The sequence below is a fragment of the Pristiophorus japonicus genome, chromosome 13 (genome assembly GCF_044704955.1).
Source record: "Pristiophorus japonicus isolate sPriJap1 chromosome 13, sPriJap1.hap1, whole genome shotgun sequence".
In the NCBI taxonomy this organism is placed as follows: Eukaryota; Metazoa; Chordata; class Chondrichthyes; family Pristiophoridae; genus Pristiophorus; species Pristiophorus japonicus.
This window is the reverse complement of record NC_091989.1, coordinates 59,286,535-59,313,413: the sequence shown is the minus strand read 5'-3', so window position 1 is coordinate 59,313,413 and position 26,879 is coordinate 59,286,535. Positions and strand designations below refer to the sequence as shown.

Here is a 26,879-nt window from a genome sequence, read left to right as displayed (position 1 = left end):
ATCTTAAGATACAGGGGGAAAAACAGATAAAGGGATTAGCCAATAGCTCCAGTGTGGAGCTAGCACTGGCCCAGTACATGAGCCAAATTACACCTCGTGTGCTGAAATATCTGCGATTGTATGAAATCTTAAATTCACCATAAACTAATTCCAAATGTTAGATGCTACTTCTGAATTCTAAGACCGTAGTTTTACTGAGATCTCGATAATATCTTGCAGTTCTTGGCACCCTGATCCTTGGAATAACATGCTAGCTGACTATTTAGTCTCTCAATGTGACAGAAACTGTACCAGATGGGGCAGAGCAGAAGGAACAAACTCCACTGGATCATCATTATATTGGGTCTGTTCTGTAAAAACTTCCTTCGCTGTTGGTGATTTTTCTCCTATTGGGGTTTTTTAAATGTTAATTTACTATTTGTTGCTCAATAGTTGTTATAATTTACAGGATGAGGCTCAGTTCTTCTTTGACTTGAGCAAACGAGAAGGAAAGAAAAGATCCTCTGAAGGAGGAAGACCTCCATTTCATCAATCAAAACTGCCCCGAAAGCCACGTAAGTGTCTGAACTCTAGCTCGTAAACCAAAAATGTTTCAGTTTTTTCCTGATTGGAGTAAGGAAGAAACAGCTCAATAAAAAGTTTTAAAGGAAATCCATTTAAGATTTGAAGATAGGATTTAAGATTTTTTTTAAAAAATATTTGTCTAAGGTATGCAAACAGTAAATTTGCTTTTGTCTTAACTTTTTGTTGCAAAGTCTGTTGGTATTAAAACAAAGTTTTAAAAAAATGTTTTAGGGCTAAGATCAGCGCTCTATTCTCAGCACCTCAACGCATCGTGCAGGGTGGGAGGAGGACATCAAAACCAATCCTACGTTTGCCCTGTTTCCAGAAGGGATCACTTGATAGTAGTCAGGTACAGGGACTGTATCTGGATTTCCCATGATCCCTGCCTGTGGACCCTAGCCAGTAGTAAACATTATAGCAATATATTCTGCAGGTAGGCAGCAATGGGAAGCTCAGTTTGTGTACGAGACTGTATATTAATGTTAAGGTCCCATAATCTCCTAAAACCAGTAGTTCTGTGGTCCTGTTTGTTTTTTTATTGGGTTCTAACAATATGCTACAGATGACAGTGATCCATATTAACAAATACAAACACTTAATAACATTGCATCATTACAAAAACCAGAGGAATTATACTTTTGCCTTTATTTGTCCTTCACTAGAATACTTTAATATAAGAGTGAATTCATTGATCCTGCAATCCCAGCAGGGAGCCTTGCTCAGAGAGTCTGCAACCATATCTCTCTGAGCATGGCCCCCCACAGCACAGTGAATTTTCATAATGTTATGGCTCATTTAATCAACATAAGAACATAAGAATTAGGAACAGGAGTAGGCCACCTAGCCCCTCGAGCCTGCTCCGCCTTTCAAAAAGATCGTGGCTGATCTGGCTGTGGACTCAGCTCCACTTACCCGCCCGCTCCCCATACCCCTTAATTCCCTTATAGGTTAAAAATTTATCTATCTGTGATTTGAATACACTCAATGAGCTAGCCTCAACTGCTTCCCTGGGCAGAGAATTCCACAGATTCACAACCCTCTGGGAGAAGAAATTCCTTCTCAACTCGGTTTTAAATTGGCTCCCCCGTATTTTGAGGCTGTGCCCCCTAGTTCTAGTCTCCCCGACCAGTGGAAACAACCTCTCTGCCTCTATCTTGTCTATCCCTTTCATTATTTTAAATGTTTCTATAAGATCACCCCTCATCCTTCTGAACTTCCAACGAGTAAAGACCCAGTCTACTCAATCTATCATCATAAGGTAACCCCATCATCTCCGGAATCAGCCGAGTGAATCGTCTCTGTACCCCTTCCTTAAGTAAGGTGACCAAAACTGCACGCAGTACTCCAGGTGCGGCCTCACCAATACCCTGTACAGTTGCAGCAGGATCTCCCTGCTTTTGTAATCCATCCCTCTTGCAATGAAGGCCAACATTCCATTCGCCTTCCTGATTACCCGCTGTACCTGCAAACTAACTTTTTGGGATTCATGCACAAGGACCCCCAGGTCCCTCTGCACCGCAGCATGTTGTAATTTCTCCCCATTCAAATAATATTCCCTTTTACTGTTTTTTTTTTTCCAAGGTGGATGACCTCACATTTTCCGACATTGTATTCCATCTGCCAAACCTTAGCCCATTCGCTTAACCTATCTAAATCTCTTTGCAGCCTCTCTCTGTCCTCTACACAACCCGCTTTCCCACTAATCTTTGTGTCATCTGCAAATTTTGTTACACTACACTCTGTCCCCTCCTCCAGGTCATCTATATATATTGTAAACAGTTGTGGTCCCAGCACCGATCCCTGTGGCACACCACTAACCACCGATTTCCAACCTGAAAAGGACCCATTTATCCCAACTCTGCTTTTTGTTAGCCAGTCAATTCTCTATCCATGCTAATACATTTCCAATGACTCTGCGTACCTTTATCTTCTGCAGTAACCTTTTGTGTGTCACCTTATCGAATGTCTTTTGGAAATCTAAATACACCACATTCATCATGCTCATTATATCTTCAAAGATCAATTGAGATGCTTTTCATTTTAAATATATTTTAAAGTTCCGAAAAAAGCATAAATGTGGTACATGGACAGCAAATAATTGGGATAGAGAACGGGGAATTTTTTTTAACAAAAAGCTGCAACACCATCTGGTTTATGGTGCAATTCATAAAGTTAGCTTTTGCAATTTTAAGATGTAATTTATTCTGATTTTCTGAATGCCTGCCCAAGTCTTGTTCTTGTAATGTACATTTTGAATGTATTCTTGATTATACACACTTGGCATCTTGTGTTTATATTTTGTAGCTAACCCCACGAGCCCTTGCTGGTTCTGCCTTGCTAGTCCTGAAGTAGAAAAGCACTTGGTTATCAGTATTGGTACGCATGTAAGTACTATATATTGGCTTCAGTGCCCTTTCTTTAAAGCATCCTGTTATGAAAACCTTTGGACATTGTTCTCCACTGAAACACAAAGCATTCCAAACACTGCCATCAATTATTTGAGAATCCTCTATGATGCATTTACCTGCACTGTTACTGGCAATGTCAGCACTGGTCTCGGGTAAAATGAACTGGCACTGCTATCGCCTGATATGCTGAGACCACCCTCCCTGGTACCTCCAGAGCCAGTAGCACTGAACAGTAAAAACATGCCTCTGGTGACCATGATCAACAGCTTTTCAAGCTGTGAGTGAGCTCAGCAGTTAGCCTACTAGCACAGACCAGCAGTCAAAATAAAATTGTGATTTTCTCACAACAATGTATTTGCAATTGCAATCATTTGTTGCTACTGTTACTGAGGAATTTGCCCTGCTGTATAAATGGGCTGGATTCCACAGTAACAGGAGCCCACAGAAAGTTCTGTAAGCTAAGATACTATTTTACACAATGTAATGTTTTTAAACTATCTATAGTTTGTTATTGATTGTTGCCAGTGCTAAGTGCTGTGCATTTGTTCAAAAATGTGACACATGAACTCGTAATCATCTGCGAAAATGGATGCACAAGCTTACTTTGATTTCCTGCAATACCTGATGTCTGTTTTGCCTTTCTTTGCTAGCAACTAACTATTTTCTTCCTCTGAAGTTTTCTGCTAGTCTGACGCGAATTTCTGCACACAATTGAATGAAAGTAACCTCTTACATATTTATTGAAAATATCGTCAGCTGCTTCATCAATGATCTTCCCTCCATCATAAGGTCAGAAGTGGGGATGTTCGTTGATGATTGCACAGTGTTCAGTGCAATTCGCAATTCCTCTGATAATGAAGCAGTCCATGCTGCCATGCAGCAAGACCTGGACAACATTTAAGCTTGGGCTGATAAGTGGCAAATAACATTTGTGCCAAGCATGGACTATCTCCAACAAGAGAGAATCTATCCACCGCCCCATGACATTTAACAGCATTGCCATCGCTGAATCCCACACCAACATTCTGGGGGGGGTCACCATTGACCAGAAACTTAACTGGACCAAACGCATAAATACTGTGACTACAAGAGCAGTTCAGAGACTGGGTATTTTGCGGTGAGTGACTTGCCACCTGACTCCCCAAATCCTTTCCGCCATCTACCAGGCACAAGTCTGGAGTGATGGAATACTATCCACTTGCCTGGATGAGTGCAGCTCCAACAACACTCATGAAGCTTGACACCATTCATCTACAAGATGCACTGCAGCAACTCGCCACGTCTTCGACAGCACCTCCCAGTAATGCGACCTATACAGCCTAGAAGGACAAGAGCAGCATGGGAATACCACCGCCTAAATGTTCCCCTCCAAGTCTCACACCATCCTGATTTTGAAATATATTGTCGTTCCTTTATCATTGTTGGTTCAAAATCCTGAAAATCCCTCCTAATAGCACTGCGAGTACCTTCACCACATGAAGGTTCAAGAAGGTGGCTCAGCACCACCTTCTAGGGCAATTGGGGATGGGCAATAAATGCTGGTATTTCCAGCAATATCCACATCTATGAACAAAAAAAATTAAGATTTGCATTTGTCGACTCAACCAAGAATTCACATTTCCCTTCTTTGTGACTCTTCTATGCTTTCAATCCCACCGACTTATTAATTGCTATGTCTGCTCCTAATGGAATTACTATGTCTGTTCCTTAATGAGATGCGGTTTGTACTCAAAATCTTATTCTTGTCCTTCATAACCAAAATCTTAACCTTAACCTTTGTACTAGAGATAGTGGGTAGCTTTTGTGCCATTCTTTACTTCAATAACAATACGCAGGCCAATAATTTAGATTGCATAAAAGTCTGCTATGTTAAATAAACTACCTTTTGATAAATGCATGTTATTAGCTTAAATGATGGTAAATTCTTTTTTTGTTTTACAGTGTTATATTGCCCTTGCGAAAGGTAGCTTAACCCCCGATCATGTACTTATTTTGCCCATTGGGCACCATCAGTCCGTGGTAGAGCTTCCTTCAGAAGTTATAGAAGAAGTGGAGAAGTGTAAATTGGCTTTGAAAAAGTTTTACAAGAGTATTGATAAAAGATTTGTAATGTTTGAAAGAAACTACAGGAGTCAACACTTACAGTTACAGGTAATGTCAAACCACTTCAAAACCTTGAATTGTTACAATTGATAAAGCTGCAAAGTACTAACTGTACATTAAAGCAAGCTTGCTCTTTCAAAATGGCAGTTTTTGTCAAGTTGAATTAATTATTCCTATTCAAATAATGTTTGCGTTTTTTTTGATGTATACATCTTTCGGATGGTAGTAGCAAAACAAATCAAATGTCAATATCTAAGTTGGATATCCAAGCCAAAGTTCCGGTGTAACAGCATGGGTATCTTGTAGGCTGCCTGTGAATTTCCTCTGCGAACAGTACTCAATGATGTGCTCCAGGGTCTGATTAAAAGCTCCACAGTCGCATGATGGGGATGCTTTAATCTTTCATCTAAGGAGATGGTGACAGCATTTACCATGACCAGTTGTGAGGCGGTTGATGGTTGTGCACTGTTTGCGAGGAAGGTTTGATCCTTCAGGGTGTACAGTGGCATTCCGTATGTCACAGTTCTTCCAAGCATTTCGCTATCGGTCATCAAGGCTGAGGAGAGATCGCTGAAGGGCTTTGGCAGCGGTCCAAAATGGCCGCCTAGATTTGAGACGGGTTGGTGCTAGGTTGTTGAAGTCAGCCTGGATCGGCATATCTTTGCTGGTATAGTGGTTGTATTCTCTGGAGATGGCATAAAAGCGGCGTAGGTGTGGTGGTATGATGTTTGCAAGCACAGGCAGCCACAGTGTTGGTGTCGATAAAAGTGTACTGGTGATAATTCTCATAGTAGAATTGAGCTGGATGTTAACAGATTTGCTATGCAGACTTGATAGCCATGCCAGAGAGTAATATTCCACTGTAGCGTATACCAGGACGCAGGGCATTCTGGGGGGAGAGGGTAAACAGCTAGAGGTTGTGGTCCATATTGGGACCAATGACAAAGGTAGAAAGAGGAATGAGGTCCTGCGGGCAGAATTTGGGAAGTTAGGAGAAAAATTAAAGGATAGGACCTCAAAGGTAGTCATTTCCGGATTACGACCACTGCCACGTGCTAATGAGTACAAGAATAAAAGGATAGAGAGGATGAACGTGTGGCTGGAGAGTTGGTGTAGATGGGAGGGCTTTAAATTCCTGAGGCATTTGGATTGCTTCTGGGGAGATGGGACCTGTACAAACCGGATGGGTTGCACCTCAACAGCGCCGGGACCAATATCCTCGCTGGGAGTTTTGCTCGTGCTGTTGGGGAGAGTTTAAACTAGCTTGGCAGGGGGATGGGAACCCGAGAACAAATTCAATAGGGAAGGAAGTAAAGCTGTAAATGGAAAGCAAGAATAAGAACATAAGAAATAGGAACAGGAGTAGGCCATATGGCCCCTCGAGCCTGCTCCGTCATTCAATAAGATCATGACTGATCTGATTATGGACTTGGCTCCACCTCCCAGCGCACTCCACATAACCCCTTATCCCCTTATCATTTAAGAAACTGTCTATTTCTGTCTTAAATTTATTCAATGTCCCAGCTTCCACAGCTCTCTAGAGGCAGCGAATTCTTCAGATTTACAACCCTCTGAGAGAAGAAATTTCTCCTCACCTCAGTTTTAAATGGGCGGCCCCTTATTCTAAGATCATGCCCTCTCGTTCTAGTCTCCCCCATCAGTGGAAACATCCTCTCTGCATCCACCTTGTCAAGCCCCCTCATAATCTTATACGTTTCAATAAGATCACCTCTCATTCATCTGAATTCCAATGAGTAGAGGCCCAACCTACTCAACCTTTCCTCATAAGTCAACCCCCTCATCTCTGGAATCCACCTAGTGAACCTTCTCTGAAGCAAGTATATTCTTTCGTAAATATGGAAATCAAAACTGCTTGCAGTATTCCAGGTGTGGCCTCACCAATACCCTGTATAGCTGTAGCGAGACTTCCCTGCTTTTATACTCCATCCCCTTTGCACTAAAGGCCAAGATTCCATTTGCCTTCCTGATCACTTGCTGTACCTGCATACTATCCTTTTGTATTTCATGCACAAGTACCCCCAGGTCTCGCTATCCTGCAGCACTTTGCAATCTTTCTCCATTTAAATAATAACTTGCTCTTTGATTTTTTTTTCTGCTAAAGTGCATGCATGACCTCGCACTTTCCAACATTATACTCCATCTGCCAAATTTTTGCCCACTCATTTTGCCTGTCTATGTCCTTTTGCAGATTTTTTTGTGTCTTTACATATTGCTTTTCCTCCCATCTTTGTATCGTCAGCAAACATGGCTACGTTACACTAAGTCCCTTCTTCCAACTCGTTAATATAGATTGTAAATAGTTGGGGTCCCAGCACTGATCCCTGCGGCACCCCACTAGTTACTGGTTGCCAACTAGAGAATGACCCATTTATCCTGACTCTCTGTTAGTTAGCCAATCCTCTATCCATGCTAATATATTACCCCCAACCCCGTGAACTTTTATCTTGTGCAGTAACCTTTTATGTGGCACCTTGTCAAATGGCTTCTGGAAGTCCAAATACACCACATCCACTGGTTCCCCTTTATCCACCCTGTTCGTTACATCCTCAAAGAATTCCAGCAAATTTGTCAAACATGACTTCCCCTTCATAAATCCATGCTGACTCTGCCTGACCGAATTTTGCTTTTCCAAATGTCCTGCTACTGCTTCTTTAATAATGGACTCCAACATTTTCCCAACCACAGATGTTAGGCTAACTGCTCTATAGTTTCCTGCTTTTTGTCCGCCTCTTTTTTAAATAGGGGTGGCACATTTGCAGTTTTCCAATCTGCTGGGACCTCTCCAGAATCCAGGGAATTTTGGTAAATTACAACCAATGCATCCACAATCCCTGCCGCTACATCTCAAGACCCTAGGATGCAAGCCATCAGGTCCAGGGGATTTATCTGCCTTTAGTCCCATTATCTTACTGAGTACCACCTCCTTAGTAATTGTGTTAAGGTCCCCCCTCCTCCAACCACTCTCCCCCCCCCCCCCCCCCCCCCCCGACCTATAGCTCCTTGACTATCCACTGTTGGAATATTGTTAGTGTCCTCGACTGTAAAGACTGATACAAAATATTTGTTCAGAGTTTCTGCCATTTCCCCATGTTCCCCATTACTAATTCCCTGGTCTTGTCCACTAAGGGACCAGCATTTACTTTAGCCACTCTTTTTTTCCTTTTTATATACCTATCTGTTTTCATATGTTGTACTAGTTTAGTTTCATAGTCCATCTTCCCTTTCCTAATCATTTTTTGTGTTCCCTTTTTACACGCCCCCACTATTTCCTGGTTTATGCTCCGACCAACAGAGTTGTTACTGTTAGGGGGCCTATAGACTTTGGCCACCAGTGACTTTTTCCCCTTGTCATTCCTTATCTCCATCCAAACTGTTTCAACATCCTTATCATTTGAGTTAATATCGTTTCTCACTATTGCAGTGATTCCATCCTTTATCAATAGAGCTACCCCACCTCCTTTTCCTTTCTGTCTATCCTTCAGGATTGTCAAATACCCCTGAATATTTAATTCCCAGTACTGGTCATGGCTGTAATGGCTATTAGATCATACCCATTTGTCTCAATTTGTGCCGTCAACTCATCTATTTTGTTACAAATGCTACGTGCATTTAGACAAAATACTTTTAAGTTTTTTTTTACCCTTTTTTCCTGCTTGTTTCCCCTCTTTCCTTTCTAATTTCAGCTTTTTTCCCCTCCCTACTGAATCTATTTTCAGATTCCCATCCCCCTGCCAAGCTAGTTTCAACCCTCCCCAACAGCACTAGCAAATCCCCCGCACTCCACGAGGATATTGGTCCCAGCTCTGTTGAGGTGCAACCTGTCTGGGTTGTACAGGTCCCGCCTCCCCCAGAAGCAGTCCCAATGCCTCAGGAAACTAAAGCCCTCCTGCGTGCACCATCTCTCCAGCCACGTATTCATCTCTATTCTACTATTTCTGTACTCACTAGCTCGTGGCACTGGGAGTAATCTGGAGATTACTACCTTTTGTTGTCCTGCTTTTTAATTTCTCTCCTAGCTCCCTAAACTCTACCTGCAGGATCTCATCCCTCTTCCTACCTATGTCATTGGTACCGATGTGAACTACGACCTCTGGCTGTGCACCCTCTCCCCCCAGAATGCCCTGCTCAATGACATCCTTGACCCTGGCACCAGGGAGGCAACATACCATCCTGGAGTGACGTCTGCGGCCGCAGAAACGCCGGTCTGTTCCCCTGACTATTGAATCCCCATTCTTTTTCCTCCTCCCCCCCCGCCACCCCGTGCAGCTGAGCCACCTGTGATGCCATGGACTTGACTCTGGCTGCACTCCCCAGAGCCACCATCGCCCTCACCGGCACTCAGAACAGAGTACCGGTTGGAGAGCAAGATGGACTCAGGGGACTCCTGCGCTATCTGCCTAGTCCTCCTCTTCTGTCTTGGGATCACCCAAACTCTACCTGCCCGCACATTCTTGAGCTGTGGGGTAACCGCCTCTAGAAACGTGCTATCCATGTAGCTCTCAATCTGCCGTATGGAGGGTTTGAGCGTCTGCTCCCCATGTGGATCCGGTGTATTTATGGACCCTACTCTTTAGTTTCTTCCCAAGGTTCTGGAGATGTTATCTATAGACAGAGTGCGATCAAGCATGACTCCTAAACAGGAGGGGTTTTTGGCGTGGTTTACCTCTCCGCACAAAAGGAGACTTTTAAAGCATGTATTGCTTGATGGGTGTTGAGGTGGAATGTCAAGGTGGTGGTATTTTGCAAGATGTATACATGTTGTGGTTGATTTAAATTGATTGGTTTTGAAAGTACCAGCCCAGTCGTAAAGTCGCCACATACAATAATATTGAGCAGAACATATATTGCTGCGAAGGACTACCAAGTCACCTTGTTCTTTTAACTTTTCCAGCTCATACATAAAATGTTCTCTTTTTTTTCATTAGTTTAAGTCTGAAATAATCCCAGATGCTGTCTCCATCTGGTATGATGACCAGCTTTTCTGAGGGAAAAACATCCCAATGATGCACTTTTTTATGACTTATTTTAGATTAGTTGGAAAAACGTAAATATCTACCTTTTGTGTAAATACTTGATTTTGACAGTAATTGTGATTAGCTCTACGTATCATTGAAATATGCTGTTTCTTGTAATTTTCATCCAGGTGGTTCCTGTCCCTGTTCAATGTTGTACCACTGATGACATTAAAGAGGCCTTTATCGTACAAGCAGAGGAACAGCAGATGGAGCTCTTGGAGATCCCTGAACATTCAGATCTCAAACAAGTGAGTTTGTTTTATGTACTTGGCAACTTGAAAATTGAATACAAAAATAATAAGCCTCAAGTGAGCCAGAAGAAATCTTGTTTCTCACACAGAAGTAAATTGATGGGCAGGAAAGGACCAGCTGGTCCATCAAGCCTGCCCCCCTCAATATTTGGGACAACAGTCTATAAAGGCAGCCTGATCTTCCAGTGGGTAAATGCACGGTTATGTGGTATTGAACTTTTTAAATTCCTTTATCAGCAAATTTCTGAGACGTAATGAAAATCCATTAGGATATTTGAGTCTCCAAGCTTCTGAGAAATTTACACACAATGTGTTTGAGGGAACATTATGCATGCTCTTTCCCCATTTAAAACATACCCCACTTGACTAAGTCCAGAGAACTTGAATGTGGTTTGGCCTAGACTGATGCGAGGTGACTATCTGGTTTGATGCTGCTAGATAACAACTGATTTTAGTGAAACAACTGGGAGTCTTAAAATTAATTTCAAAGCATCTCTTGCAAATTGAGTTTTGTTTTGTTCATCTACTAACTAATGTAAATGTATTCAGTTTATTTAACAATCTTACTGGTATAAAGCAACAACATCTTGCATTTATATAGTGACTTTAATGTAGTAAGGCATCTCGAGGTGCTTCACAGGAGCATGATCAAACAAAATTTGACACTGAACCACATAAGGAGATCTTAGGACAGATGACCAAAAGCTTGGTCAAAGAGGTAGGATTTTAAGGGGTGTCTTAAAGGAGGAGAGGTTCAGGGAGGAAATTCCAGAGTTCAGGGCCTTGGCAGCAGAAAGCACAGCCGACAATGGTTCAGCGATTTAAAATAAGGAATGCGCAAATGTCAGAATTGGCGAAGTGCAGATATTTCGGAGGGTTGTGGGGCTGGAGGAGGTTAGAGGTAGGGGACGGGTGAGGCCATGGAAGAACTTGAAAACCAGGATGAAAATTTTAAAATTGACACATGGCAGCATATTTACACATAGTTTTGTTCCATCATGGCCATTGGTACTTGCTGCCCCTATCCTATCCTATACCAACTTTCTTTGCTGACCTACATTGGCTCCCGGTCCTTCAACACCTCAGATTTCTAATTCTCATTCTCGTGTTTAAATCCCTTCATCGTTTTGCTCCCCTCCTATCTCTGTAACCTCCATCCAGCTCTGCAAACCCCTCTCCCTGAACTCTTCCTCTGACCCGCTTGTGCACCTTTCCTCCCTTCACCCCATCTTTGGTGGATATGCCTTCAGTTGCCTCGGATACATGCTCTGGAATTCCTTCCAAAACCATTCACCTCCCTCTTAAAATACTCCTTAAAACTCGCCTTTTTGATCAAGTTTTTGGTCATCCCTCCTAATGGGCCCTAGAACGGCGCAGCCCCGACCTGGACGCCTGTTTTTCGCGCCACAAAGCGCGCCTAAAAAAAACTTCCAGATTCTCCGGCTCCCTGCTGGTTCTCTGGCCCTCGGCGCGGCGCAGCACGAGCTGTGGGGGGCGGAGCTAGGTCCCTGCGCTGAAAACAGTGCCGGGACCTCTGCACAGGCGCACTACAGTGGGCGCGCGTGTGCAGTAGTTCCAGGCGGCCAAAACTGTGTGGGAGTGGCCCGAAGCACGCAGCTCCTAGCCCTGGCCGAATGGCCTCACTGGGGCTGCGTGCATTAGGCTCCTCGCACGCCCAGCTCCTGCTTCCTCCCGACCCGACTCGACTCCCGCTTCCCCCCCCGCCCCTGGACCCGACCACGACACCGACCCGACTCCCGCTTCTCCCCCCGCCCCCGGACCCGACCCAATCCGACCTGACCTGCCTCGCCCCGCCCCCGACATGAACCGACCTCCCTCCTCCCCCCACCGACCCAACCCGTGCTCCCGACCGCCACTGCCCCCCCCCCCCCCACCCCGGACCGGCTCCGACCCGCGCTCCTCTCGACCCCGGACCCGACCCGATCCAACGCCACCTACCTGTAAATCTGGTGCTGGGGACGGGCCATGCCCGAAGTCTTGGGACCGGCCGCCGGGCCCGGCTCATTCAGCCTCCTTCCCCCCACCCCCTTTCTTCTTTCCCCCCCCTTTCTTCTTTCCCCCCCCTTCTTCTTTCCCCCCCCCTTTCTTCTTTCCCCCCCCTTTCTTCTTTCCCCCCCTTTCTTCTTTCCCCCCCCTTTCTTCTTTCCCCCCCCTTTCTTCTTTCCCCCCCCTTTCTTCTTTCCCCCCCTTCTTCTTTCCCCCCCCCTTCTTCTTTCCCCCCCCCTTCTTCTTTCCCCCCCCCCTTCTTCTTTCCCCCCCCCTTTCTTCTTTCCCCCCCTTTCTTCTTTCCCCCCCCTTTCTTCTTTCCCCCCCCTTTCTTCTTTCCCCCCCCTTTCTTCTTTCCCCCCCCTTTCTTCTTTCCCCCCCCTTTCTTCTTTCCCCCCCCTTTCTTCTTTCCCCCCCCTTCTTCTTTCCCCCCCTTTCTTCTTTCCCCCCCTTTCTTCTTTCCCCCCCTTTCTTCTTTCCCCCCCTTTCTTCTTCCCCCCCCCTTTCTTCTTTCCCCCCCCTTTCTTCTTTCCCCCCCCTTTCTTCTTCCCCCCCCCCCTTTCTTCTTTTCCCCCTTTCTTCTTTTCCCCCCCTTTCTTCTTTCCCCCCCCTTTCTTCTTTCCCCCCCCTTTCTTCTTTCCCCCCCCTTTCTTCTTTTCCCCCCCTTTCTTCTTTTCCCCCCCCCTTTCTTCTTTCCCCCCCCCTTTCTTCTTTCCCCCCCCCCTTTCTTCTTTTCCCCCCCTTTCTTCTTTCCCCCCCCTTTCTTCTTTCCCCCCCCCTTTCTTCTTTCCCCCCCCCTTTCTTCTTTCCCCCCCCTTTCTTCTTTCCCCCCCTTTCTTCTTCCCCCCCCCTTCTCCTTCTCCTCCTCCCCCCCCCTTCTCCTTCTCCTCCTCCCCCCCCTTCTCCTTCTCCTCCTCCCCCCCTTCTCCTTCTCCTCCTCCCCCCCCTTCTCCTTCTCCTCCTCCCCCCCCTTCTCCTTCTCCTCCTCCCCCCCCTTCTCCTTCTCCTCCTCCCCCCCCTTCTCCTTCTCCTCCTCCCCCCCCTTCTCCTTCTCCTCCTCCCCCACCTTCTCCTTCTCCTCCTCCCCCCCCTTCTCCTTCTCCTCCTCCCCCCCCTTCTCCTTCTCCTCCTCCCCCCCCTTCTCCTTCTCCTCCTCCCCCCCCTTCTCCTTCTCCTCCTCCCCCCCCTTCTCCTTCTCCTCCTCCCCCCCCTTCTCCTTCTCCTCCTCCCCCCCCCTTCTCCTTCTCCTCCTCCCCCCCCCTTCTCCTTCTCCTCCTCCCCCCCCTTCTCCTTCTCCTCCTCCCCCCCCTTCTCCTTCTCCTCCTCCCCCCCCCTTCTCCTTCTCCTCCTCCCCCCCCTTCTCCTTCTCCTCCTCCCCCCCCTTCTCCTTCTCCTCCTCCTCCTCCTCCTCCCCCCTTCTCCTTTTCCTCCTCCTCCTCCCCCCCCTTCTCCTCACTGTCAGAAACACAGACACTGACAGAGAGTGAGTGACACACACAGACAGACAGAGAGATAGAGACACACTGTGGGTGGGGTGGGGGGGGGGGCGGCATCCCAGCACACTGTTGGAGGGCTCCTGGTGCTGCAGTCGGTAAGTAGAAAATGTTTTATTTATTGATTTTTTTTTGATTGATTTGTTGGTTGATTTATTGATGTTTTTATCATTTATTATTGATGATGGCTCTTTATTTGTAAAACTGAAGTGTTTAATGTTTGTAAACTTCCCTTTAACCCCCCCCCATTCCCTACGCCTGATTTGTAACCTACGTCTGATTTTCCAAAGTGTAGACAAGGTTTTTTTCGAGCGTACAAAAATCTTCACTTACTCCATTCTAAGTTAGTTTGGAGTAAGTTTTCACTGCCGAAACTTTGAAAAACAGGCGTAAGTGGCCGGACACGCCCCCTTTTGGAAAAAAAAATTCTGTTCCAAAGTGAAACTATTCTAACTGACTAGAACTGGAGCAAACTAAATGCCGAGAATTTGAATTTCTAAGATACTCCGTTCTATACCAGTTGCTCCAAAAAATCAGGAGCAACTGAGGCCGAAACTTGGGCCCAATATTTCCTTCTTTGGCTCAGTGTCTACTTTTAGATTTTGCTTCTGGGAAGCATCGTGGGAATTTTTCTACATTAAAGGTGTCAAAATTGTTTTATTTACACCTTTTTTAATATGTATTGAGCTGTGAAATATTTGTACAGTGAGTTTTTGTGTATAGATGTGAGTGTTTGTGTGTGTGTGTATATATCCCATTCCTGTTAATGTAACTGTGAACAATTACCAATGTAAAATATACTGCAATTGCTCTGACCATTGCAGTGCTAGTGGTGGAATTCTACACCAGAAAGTATTTTTAAAGATCGAAGAAAAGGCATTTAATCTAAGTGATGAAATATAACACAGTATTTAACAAGTTTTTTTTGTTGAATTGTTTTTAATTTCCTTTGCCATTCTGGAAATTGGTTATAATTAACTGTAAACTTGCTGATAAGATGTCGAAAAAAGTATTCCTGAACCTCTACATTATGTTTTATAAAACTAACTTTGAAAAGAGACTATGAATATTAAATTTGAGAGCTTGTATATATAGCCATGGAAAAAGTTTTAAGTTTCAATTGTTGGAAGATATCCATAATGCTTTTCTTAGAAACTTGCAACAAATACTGCTGCAGCTGTTTCTGAATGACGACTGTAGGTCATGTTGATAGCCACCCTGGAAAGGCGCAAGCAGCAGCTAATGCACCTGTGCCCCTGTAACACTAATTGTCACCACCTTCTGCGAAATGTTAACACTGTGTTTGTCTATATAGCAAATGTTTCCTGAAGATCAGTGAAAATTTGTAGTCGAGAGCCATAAATAGTGTTTCTGCAAGCATAAATTGTGGGGATGGAGGGATATTTAGGAACCTGGGTCACTGTTTACTGTGGCGTTTCAGTAGTATAGTATTGCTGGAAATAACACTGCTTTTTGTTAATTTTTTTTTAAACTTGCTCGTCGTGGCAAGAATGTCTATTGTGAGATGAAATTTCAACTTGCACGAGTGTCTGTAATCAAGCATTCCCATGTGTGGTATCGCAGAGATTGTAAAATGCCTCTACTTTCCTCTTTTGATGCAATTTCCTGCCATCCCTATATATAATAGGCTTTGAAAGAGAGGAACAATACATGTGCTGTGTGGTGCTATGAATCGGCTTCAACCTTATTTTATCCAGGACTGTGGCAGACATGAGTCTGGGTTGCACGAAGATAGTTACTACGGTGAAAGATCTGACTCGCTGCCAATCATTAGAATGTCACCTGACCTTGCCTTTAACCACCAAAAAGTCTCGTTCTATAAATCCTGATTAGAGTGTTAAAAGTAATGAGAAAAGAATGATCTATGTCTTCAGTGATTTGAAAAGTAAGCCTCTTTAATTTACATTTTGCAGATAATTCAACCTGGATCAGCATATTTCTATGTTGAGCTGGACAGTGGAGAAAAGCTGTTCTACAGAATCAAGAAGCAATTCCCTTTACAGTTTGGAAGGTAACCTGATTGTATTAAGGATCTATCATTTTGGTGAGCCTTTGTGTTGCTTAATACCCAGTCTCTGATCTACAAGATCAGGTCAGACGCTGGGTATTCTGCAGCAACTGACTCCTCCCCAAAGGCTTTCCACCAGCTACAAGGCACAAGTCAGGAGTTTGTGGAATTTAACTACATTTGAATTGACCTATTTAAAAGAGAAATTTCAGGAATTGCAATGAATTAGTATCCCACAGCCATTCTATACTTAAGTCCAAGGTATCATACTAATAAAATATTTTGTCAGCTGTTAAAGTGCTTGAATTACTGTAGCGCGCCAGAATCTAATTTTAATGTTGCATTTTTTGAAAGCTCTATTTAGTACACCTATTGACTTTAACCAGTGGCTTGTGCTCTGAATTAGATATAAAAATTATTACTTCCTTTCGGACACCACTTTGTTTCATGAGTTAGAGTAGTAAGCACTTGTGCACTGGTTAGTAATTAATCATTCAACCACTTAAACTGGCTGATTGGGCACGACGTCCAAAATGGCTAATAGTTACCAATAGCACGAAGTAAACGTGCACACCAGCCTTAAATGTTATTTGGACTAAAGTGTATTTCAGTAGTTATATTTTAAATAATTGGGTTTGGTTATTTCATGATTAGAAACTGTTCTGAATAATTTTCAAACTTTTTCGAGTATTTTCTGTGGGAGAATTTTTAACGTGTTTCTTTTGTGCTGAAAAGGGTCATGTGTGAAGTATAAATGCTAATAGTCATTTCTGAACCTTTGGGCCCTTAAAATTCAGACAGGAAAAAACAGCAAATAAGAAATAAAAGCACACACAACTGAGTTGCCTGATCTTCGAGGGCCATTGTTGAACATGGCTGGTTTAAAAGAAAGCCCCAATAAAATAACTGGATTATTTCCATTTTGCACCGTTACAGCGGGATGCATTTTTAATAGATACTACCAGATTTTCTGTGGTGTTGCTTAGGGGTTTGAATGAGTTGCAGGGGTGGGTCAGCTTCACAGATCCACTGAAAGGATTCAGGAAGAAACGGCAGTGTTTTTTTTTCACTTGGTTCCCCCCACAAAATAATTATTTGTATGTCACATAGATTGTATCCCTCTGCTGACAAAAGTGCAGTGATGGTGGTTTACTTGAGGTGGGTAGCTGGCTGGCAGTATAATGAATTTCATGGGTGGGTGGTGTGGAGGTAGCAGGAAAGAACAAGGGGTGGAAAGATACAGACATTAAAGGCCGAATGTGTCCCGTCAGCCTGATTTTAGGAGCTCAAAGGTGGATTGTTCTGTGGAGAACAGCACCACCTATCTTGTACATGTACAGCAGTGAGATCTCGTAAGTAAACAACTGCTTATCTGTCTTGGAGGACATGATTGTGGGGCTGGGTGTCTCAATCAGAAATGATTAAAATAATAAGTTTAACTATGATAGAACTAGGATGACAAGAGATATTAAATATTACTTGGCAGTATGTACTTATCCTCGACTTCTAATGTGTCCTGTAGATAAATCCCACATTTAATGTGACTGGATAATTGCATGTTTGATTATTGCTGTTTTGCAGGTTTTTCACTAGGCAAGATAAGTAGAAGTGAATTTTATGTCTTATCCACTGTTTATTAAAGCACTTGCTTACTCTTCTGTTTGGCTTATTAACTATTTATTGTTTCTGAATTTCCACAGGGAGGTTTTGGCAAGCGAAGCTGTCCTAAACATTCCTGATAAAGCCAACTGGAGGGAATGTACATATAGCCGAGAAGATGAGGAAGAATTTGCTAAGACTTTTAGGGAGGGTTTTCAACCATATGACTTTTCCTTGCTTGATTAAATAAGATTGTAATGTATTTAAATTTATTGTGAATGTTTTCAATAGCACAGGTCAGTGTTTATCTCAAGTTATCCATTTGAGAGAAATTGTTTTCGGTGTAACTTTGATACAGATACCTATTTTCAACCACAGAATTATACTTGTGAAGATTCAGTGGATAATGAGAACAATTATATACATTTTCCAGATTGACTACATTTATAGTAGAGATGGATCACATTTTTGCTGAGCTTTTACAACACTCATTTCTTTTCAGAATTCAGTCCCTCACCTTGCCTCCACTAATGTAAATATACTGATGCTTTAGGAACTGTTTTTTTTTAAAAGATGCTATTGGAATATAGTGCTTAATGTGATTCTGGAAATTGCAATTTTTACTTACTGGAGTGGTACGTACAGATGTATTTTTACTACACCTTTTTATTAAACTGATTTGAATTGTTTTTAGGAAAAGGGTTTACACTTTGTGTGCAGTAGATATGCTGGTATACTTCCCCATTCGTGTAATTTTGATGTAATAAAAATCCATTTCAGTGATTTTACTGGCCAAGTCCAAGTGCAGTACCTCTTCATATTTTCACAGATTTTCCATGATGCGCCATGTTGGAAATAAGTTCTACTGTCATACTATATTAGCATAAATAACCAAGAAATCCTAACTTTAAAGATTTACTGGGGTTTTATCCTGGATCTCTCTCTTTTGACAGTGAATTACACACTTTATAGAAAAGTAAATTGTGCCACACAGTCTTGAGTCTAAGTCGTGCTTCACTTTCCCAGTCTGTTCTCATGTTCTTTTTAACCTTTTATCTCTTTATTTTTGGGTTTATGATGCATATAAAAGTTGTTTTAAACCACAAACTGTTTCGACACTACAGCCAGCCAATCTAATAGGTAAAACATTGCCATCAAATCAAAACAACTATTCCAATGCACTTCAACTATCTTTTTATATGCCCTTTCTACTTAACCCACTAAACAAACAAACAACAAGAAAGAAACCGACTTTGCTCGTTTCAGTCGAAATTTGATCTTTTTACTGGACTCATTAGAGCCGTAACATCAGTGAATGTCAGTTCTATCCTCCAAATTCCATCATCCAAGTTGCATCTTACAGGGTGGGAAGCTGGGCGAACGCCAAACTGGATTTTCTACATCCCATTATTTATCTGCAATCCTCTTTCTCTTATGCCATTGCAAATATGTGAAGAAATTAATTTGCATCAAATTGTCTCAAGTTCCTTTTTTTTGAAGACACCAATTTGCAAACAGCATTTCAAATATTAAGAGTCTTGCATTTCCAAAATCTTGCCTTCTGCCCAAGCCATTATAACTAGATAAGTTCAAATGTGCAAAGAGGTGACAATATCCTACTTTATAATAATTTTATGATTCACACTGATATTTTGATGCATACAATTTTTCACCTTTTACTAGTTTCAGGATGTAATGCATTTATAGATGTACAGCTGTGGCAGATCTCAATTATAATTTGTTCATTAGTTGCATACCAGCAGTACTCAAAGCCAGTGTAGCCTACAGGGATAGTTTCTCCAAGTGTCTGTAGCTCAGATCACCTTTTCTGTGACCTAATATGATGCCCTGTTTAACATAAACTACCTATTTATCCTGTTCATTTCTAAGAAAAGTTTTGTTACAATATGTTTCAGTCCATAGATATGCATTGGCTTCCAAAAAAGGACCAAAATACAGTTTGAAACATTAACATAGTGAAAGAATGGGACATGCTGGATGGAACAGAGGGGCTTTTTGTTTGTATAATGAGTGAAGTATAGATTTGTCAAATCTAATTCATCTTCATGCTGTCACGTATAAAAGGATAAATTGATCTGTTCCATAGATACCTTACAAGGCAAACCGATGGGATCCACCTGTTCTCTTGCGATCTCCATCAACCTGAAACGTTAACTCTGTTTTTCTCTCTCCACGGATGCTGCCTGACATGCTGAGTGTTTCTAACATTTTCTGTTTTTACTTCAGATTTCCTGTATCCACAGTACTTTGTTTTTGGAGTAGAGAGTCGGTTGTTCAACTGATATGCCTACTTTAATGTAGATATCGAAATCCTATTCCACCAGTATACTGGTATCAGTATTAGCAATGGAGTTGCCACAGTGGCAACAAGCATACAAGCTGAAGCTTAATTTAAATGCTAAAGGGAGGAGGAAGAAAATATGAACTTGTGGCCTTGAATCTTGTTCATTTTTCTACATAAACCTCCATTCAATGATTTGCTTTTTGATGACCATCTGAAAGCTACTTCTTTTACATTTTCATCCCTGAGATTGATTTTAGGTTCTTTCCCACTCTTGAAGGCTTTTTTTTCATCCAATCATCCAAGAGTTGTGGATGCCTATTATTAGAATCATAGAATAGTTACAACACAGAAGGAGGCCATTCGTCCTGTCGAGCCCGTGCCGGCTCTCTGCAAGAGCACTTCAGCTAGTCCCACTCCCCCGCCTTTTCCCTATAGTCTTCAGGTACTTTTCTAATTCCCTTTTGAAAGCCATGATTGAGTCTGCCTCCATCACCCTTTCAGGCAGTGCATTCCAGATCCACTCACTGCGCAAAAAAGTTTTTCCTCATGTCACCTTTGGCAAATGAACCAATCACCTTGAATCTGTCCTCTGGTTCTCGACTCTTCCGCCAATGGCAACAATTTCTATCTACTCTGTCTAGAACCCTCATGATTTTGAACATCTATCAAATCTCCTCTCAACCTTCTCTTCTCTAAGGAGAACAACCCCAGCTTCTTTAGTCTATCCAAGTAACTGAAATCCCTGGAATCATTCTCGGAAATCTTTTCTGCATCCTCTCAAGGCCTTCACATCCTTTCTAAAGTGCAGTGCCCAGAATTGAACACCATACTCTAGTTGAGGCTGAACCAGTGTTTTATAAAGGTGGTTCATAACTTCCTTGCTGTTCTCTCTGCCTCTGTTTATGAAGCCCAGTATCCCATATGCTTTTATAACCACTTTCTCAACATGCCCTGACACCTTCAATGATCTGTGCACATGTAACCCCAGGTCTCTGTTTATGCACTCCCTTTAAGATGGTACCATTTAGTTTGTATTGGCCCTTGTTCTTCTTGCCAAAATGTATCACTTTGCACTTTTCTGCATTAAATTTTATCTGCCATGTGTCTGCCCATTTCAGCAGCCTGTCTTCTTGAAGTCTATCACATCATCATCATAGACAGTCCCTCGAAACGAGTATGACTTGCTTCCACGCCGAAAAGGATGCGTTCACAGGTGTTTCAATGAAGGACCTAATATTCCAGATCCTGAACGACATCTTGGAAGGGTGGAAGATACCTGTGCGTGGATTTTTTTAACATGTGGTGAGCCATTGCACACCAGCCACCATATGGACTTCACAGAGCTCGGTCTTGGTCCAGTGGCAAGGATTAACCAGGACGACTGGAGATCAGCTCTGCTGTACGGACCGAGTGCACACACATATTACAGTGTGGGCTGGTCCATGTTATCCCTGGGCTCTTGCCTCTTGCCTCTTCTGGACCCCGAACTCTCTCCTTTCCTGGGCCCCGATCACATCCCTCTACGAACTCTTGCCGCTCCTTTGCCCCGATCTCGCCACTCCTGCTGTACCTGCCCACACTGCAGTCAGCCATCGCCCTCCTGCAAGCAGGTATTGCAGGCTGGGACCGTGCCGATTGCTGCTCCCTTTAATGGCCCTGGCCTGCTGATGGTCCTCCTCACTGTTCACTATAATTTCAAGTTTTGTGACATCTGTAAATTTTGGAATTGTGCCCTGTACTGCAAGTCCAAGTCAATATATATCAAGAAAAGCAGTGGTTCTAGCATCAACCCCTGGGGAAACCACTATACCTTCCTCCAGTCCGATAAACAACTGTTCAACGCCACTCTGTTTCCTGTCACTTAACCAACTGTGTATCCTTGCTGCTCCTGCCCCTTTTATTCCATGGGCTTCAACTTTGCTGGCAAGCCTATTATGTGGCACTTTATCAAACACCTTATAAATACATGGTGATCCTCTAGATTAGTGAAAGTAAGGAAAGGACCTGCATTTACATAGCACCTCTTGCATTCTCAAGATGTTGTAAAGCACTTCACCGCCAATGAATTCTTTTTTAAACTGCAGTCACTTGAAATGTAGGCAAATGTGGCAACCAATTTAGTGCCACAAGGTTCCACAATAACACATAAATGACCAGTTAACCTGGTGGTTAGGGATAAATGTTGACCAGGGCAATTGGAAAATATCCCTTTTTTTTTAAAATAGTGCCATGGGACCTTTTACATCCACTGGAACAGGCAGACAGATTATAAACCTCAGTTTATAATCTCATCCAAAAGTTAAAACCTCTTACGGTGCAATGCTGAAGTGTTAGTCTAGATCGTGTGCTCTAGTCTCTGGAATGTTGCTTGAAGCTACATCTTTCTGACTTGAGACAAGAGTGCTACCACTAGGTCAAGGTTTGGTACCGTGTCAAAGAAAAAACAACAAAAATGTCAAACAAGCATTTCAAATTTGAGATGTTGGTCAATCACAAGTGTTTATAGACCTTAAGAAGTCAGAAATCTGGCTGGCTGGGTGGGAAACGGGTTAGAAATGCAAATCAGGCTCCGCTGTCAAATTCGTCAGGGCCTGAGGGGAACCCATTCTCCCGTGTTTCCCAACTGCTTCTCGGGCCCCACCACTCCCAACCTGCCTTCCGATTTAAAATTACGTCCATTATGTAGGAATTATGCCAGAATTGAGTGTGTTCATTGTTACCACTGAGTTGCAAAAATGTTCTGTTCTCCAGCACTAATAACCCTCAATGTGGTAGGCACTTAGAAAATATTGGGATTAAACTTCACAACTTCTATCATACCTTTCCATATCTAAACTAAATTAAATAGTCAGGGATAACAATTCCTTTAGCATAAGGGAAGCTAGTCAGAGGCAGCAGTCAATGCATTCTCATATACTCGATGTGCTGCATTCTTGGGAAGGAATTTCACCAACTCTTCTGAGCAATCACCTCTATGTAGAACTTTTGGGCTCAAATTTCCCCAGGAGTTGCCCCGCTTTTTTTGGGAGCAAGTAGCTTTTTTTGGAGTAACTTAAAAATTGCAAATTTCCCCATTTAACTTGCTCCAGTGTAAGTCAGTTAGTTAGGTTTTTTTTTAGTTTCATTTTTTTTTTCTCCAAAAGGGGGCGTGACCAGCTACTTATGCCTGTTTTGGCCATGGAAGCAAATTTGGCCAGCTAAAAGTTACTCCAAACTAACTGAGGCCAGTGTATGTGGCCACTTTTGTAGGGACAGAAAAACCTTACCTACATTTAAGAAATCAGTGTAGGTAGTCATAGATAGGTGGGGGGAAGGTGAGTTCGAGGATTCTAAAGCATTAACCACCTTCACAGCATCAGCACAACATCAAGACAACTTACATAAGAACGTAAGAATTAGGAACAGGAGTAGGCCATCTAGCCCCTCGAGCCTGCTCCGCCATTCAACAAGATCATGGCTGATCTGGCCGTGGACTTGGCTCCACTTACCCGCCCGCTCCCCATAACCCTTAATTCCCTGATTGGTTAAAAATCAATCTATCTGTGACTTGAATACATTCAATGAGCTACCCTCAACTGCTTCCCTGGGCAGAGAATTCCACAGATTCACAATCCTCTGTGGGAAGAAACTCCTTCTCAACTCGGTTTTAAATTGGCTCCCCCGTATTTTGAGACTGTGCCCCTAGTTCTAGTCTCCCTGACCAGTGGAAACATCCTCTCTGCCTCTATCTTGTCTATCCCTTTCATTATTTTAAATGTTTCTATAAGATCACCCCTCATCCTTCTGAACTCCAATGAGTAAAGACCCAGTCTACTCAATCTATCATCATAAGGTAACCCCCTCATCTCCGGAATCAGCCTAGTGAATCGTCTCTGTACCCCCTCCAAAGCTAGTACATCCTCCTTTAAGTAAGGTGACCAAAACTGCACGCAGTACTCCAGGTGTGGCCTCACCAATACCCTGTACAGTTGCAGCAGGACCTCCCTGCTTTTGTACTCCATATCTCTCGCAATGAAGGCCAACATTCCATTCGCCTTCCTGAATACCTGCTGCACCTGCAAACTACATTTTTGGGATTCATGCACAAGGACCCCCAGGTTCTTCTGCACCGCAGCATGTTGTAATTTCTCCCCATTCAAATAATATTCCCTTTTACTGTTTTTTTTTCCCAAGGTGGATGACCTCACATTTTCCGACATTGTATTCCATTGCCAAACCTTAGCCCATTCGCTTAACCTATCTAAATCTCTTTGCAGTCTCTCTGTGTCCTCTACACAACCCGCTTTCCCACTAATCTTTGTGTCATCTGCAAATTTTGTTACGCTACACTCTGTCCCCTCTTCCAGGTCATCTATGTATATTGTAAACAGTTGTGGTCCCAGCACCGATCCCTGTGGCACACCACTAACCACCGATATCCAACCCAAAAAGGACCCATTTATCCCGACTTTCTGCTTTCTGTTAGCCAGTCAATTCTCGATCCATGCTAATACATTTCCTCTGACTCCGCGTACCTTTATCTTCTGCAGTAACCTTTTGTGTGGCACCTTATCGAATGCCTTTTGGAAATCTAAATACACCACATCCATCGGTACACTTCTATCCACCATGCTCGTTATATCCTCAAAGAATTCCAGTAAATTAGTTAAACATGATTTTCCCTTCATGAATCCATGTTGCGTCTGCTTGATTGCACTATTCCTATCTAGATGTCCCGCTATTTCTTCCTTAATGATAGCTTCAAGCATTTTCCCCACTACAGATGTTAAACTAACCGGCCTATAGTTACCTGCCTTTTTTCTGTCCCCCTTTTTAAACAGAGGCGTTACATTAGCTGCTTTCCAATCCGCTGGTACCTCCCCAGAGTCCAGAGAATTTTGGTAGATTATAACGAATGCATCTGCTATAACTTCCGCTATCTCTTTTAATACCCTGGGATGCATTTCATCAGGACCAGGGGACTTTAGCACAACATCTTCACGACATCATCAAAAATAAATAAAACATAAATCAGCTACTGAAAATAGAGCAGTCCTGCCTTGCCCACTGCAGAACGCACCGGCTAGCCCTCCTGCCCGGGCTAGGGGCTGCAGCCATGCATGACTCTAGGCGTGAGGAATGTTTTTTTTTATAGTTCCCAAATGTGTGGTGATAATGAAACGTGATTCAGTTTTAATGTAAAAAATCTTTTATTGGAAAGTTTACAATGCACTTCAACAACAACAACAGCAAAGAAAGATTGCACCCATCCCTCACCCACAAATTGTGGAATGTGCACTTCCTTATAGGGGCGGTGGTTGGGGGCTGGGAGCCCGGCTTGGGTCTCAACAGAGGCTGATGTGGAGATTGTAGTGGGAGTGGCATTTGATTGTCAGGCCTGTGTGCCCTTACTGCAGCAGCTCGGTCCCTCATGGCCTCTGCCATCATTTGCACTCCCTCTGACATGCCCGCCCTCAGTGCCCGCCCTCAGTTTCCATCTCAGTGCTGATATTTCACGCACCCCACTCACAGCAGCCACGAGTGATCGGGTAAGGGCATTGGTCTCCTCACCCAATGACATAACCTGATGTACATCTGATGAAGGCTGCATCTCAGGAGAGACTGGTCGGCTTCTTCCCCTCACTGTGGGTCTGCATAGCGGCACCTCTCCAGTGCGAGGTGCAGGCTGGGATGGTGGGGTCCTGGGTGTTGCACCCTGCATTCCACCACCGCCACTGGGACCCGCAACCTCAGAAGGTGTGAAACCAAGGAATGTCGTGGCAGAGCTCATGGAGGTATCTGGCAAAGTGATGCCCTGCACCATAAACTGATCTATATCATGATTAGCATTCTCCCATGAACACAGATCCATGGACCTCTCCTCTCCACACCCGCCTTGATCTGGAGCAGACGCATCTGGATCTTCATGTTCATGTTCAGGATTATGTTCTGCAAAATACAACAGATCAGTCAAATGGTTAGCAGGAAAGGAGGGGGCAGGATGTGTGGAATGAGTAGTCTCACGCGTAGCAGGCCAGTCAGCAGGTTGATTTGAAGGGCGACGATGCATTTTCATAATTGATCCTCACCCTCGCGTGTGGGCCCAGCTTGTGCAGAGCTGATTCTTTTTCTGCAGGTGCAACTCAGTAAGGCAGCGACCCTCTGTTCCAGTGGTGATAGTTGGTGCAGATTTGGCGGTCCTCCTGTTCTAGTTCTCTTCCTTTTGTTGTGGGCCAATTTCTTCTGCAAAGATGAAAATATAATTTTTGCCACATGGTGAGCTTCTGATGGATGGGACATATACAGATGATCACAGTAACAATTGCAATTCCATTTAAAACTCAAGATAATACTTATACTCATTACTTGACCATCGTCCTGCCATTTCTTTTACACTGGCTTCCAGTTCTTGCGGTCTTCACCCCTGCGGAGAATTCTTCTGCAATTAGGTTCCAGTGTCTCCTCATTTCTTCGGGTGGAACTTTTGTGGGACCACTCTTACTGATATCCAGCTCCTGCCATCTGTCCTCAACGACAGTGACTAGAAAACACACAGTTCTCACCTTTCATGCATCTATGCAGCACTCCTTTCCACTCCCTCAGGTGCCCAAAAATCGCAATTCACACCTTACCTTCTAATATGGCCCATTGCCAACACTGCTGAGGCACTGAGGACGCTCGCCCTTTAAATGGCCAATTGCCAAGGTTCCTGCCCCATTGCGCACGCGCGTACGCACAAACGATCATGCGCCCCCCCTGCCGGCACTCGAGGACACGCTGGGCCCAAGCCCCGCCCCCCTGCCGGCTGCGTTGAACAAGCGCGGCCCAAGCTCCGCCTCCCACAGGCTTCTCCGTGCCATGCCACGGGCCCACAGGGATACAGGAACGGCTAAATTATGCCGATAAGTTTTCGGCGCTTTTTTTCCCCCACGATGTCGGTGCACCACATCTAACTACGCCGCTTTAAGCGGCTGGGGAAATTTGGGGCCGTAGTAAGTAACTGTTTCATTTCTATAATCCTGTTGGGCCAATTTTCTTTTTACTCTGGATCATGTTAGTTGCTGGTTCTGTGCTGTTTTGCAGGATTAATTTTAAATTCTGATAA

General features: G+C 43.7%; 1 protein-coding gene across 4 annotated transcripts in view; it reads left to right on the top strand.

The window, feature by feature from the left end:
* The window catches only part of cwf19l1 (CWF19 like cell cycle control factor 1), a 44,464-nt gene extending 25,867 nt beyond the window's left edge, over positions 1-18,597 (top strand). For all 4 annotated transcript variants that reach the window (XM_070897532.1, XM_070897531.1, XM_070897530.1 and 1 more), the window contains 6 exons: positions 449-554; positions 2,869-2,948; positions 4,914-5,123; positions 10,240-10,359; positions 15,797-15,894; positions 17,592-18,597. In XM_070897532.1, the coding sequence (XP_070753633.1) occupies positions 449-554; positions 2,869-2,948; positions 4,914-5,123; positions 10,240-10,359; positions 15,797-15,894; positions 17,592-17,736 (759 nt within the window). In that variant the 3' untranslated portion in view covers positions 17,737-18,597. The remainder of the gene's footprint in view (positions 1-448; positions 555-2,868; positions 2,949-4,913; positions 5,124-10,239; positions 10,360-15,796; positions 15,895-17,591) is intronic.
* The last annotated feature ends 8,282 nt before the right edge of the window (positions 18,598-26,879 follow it).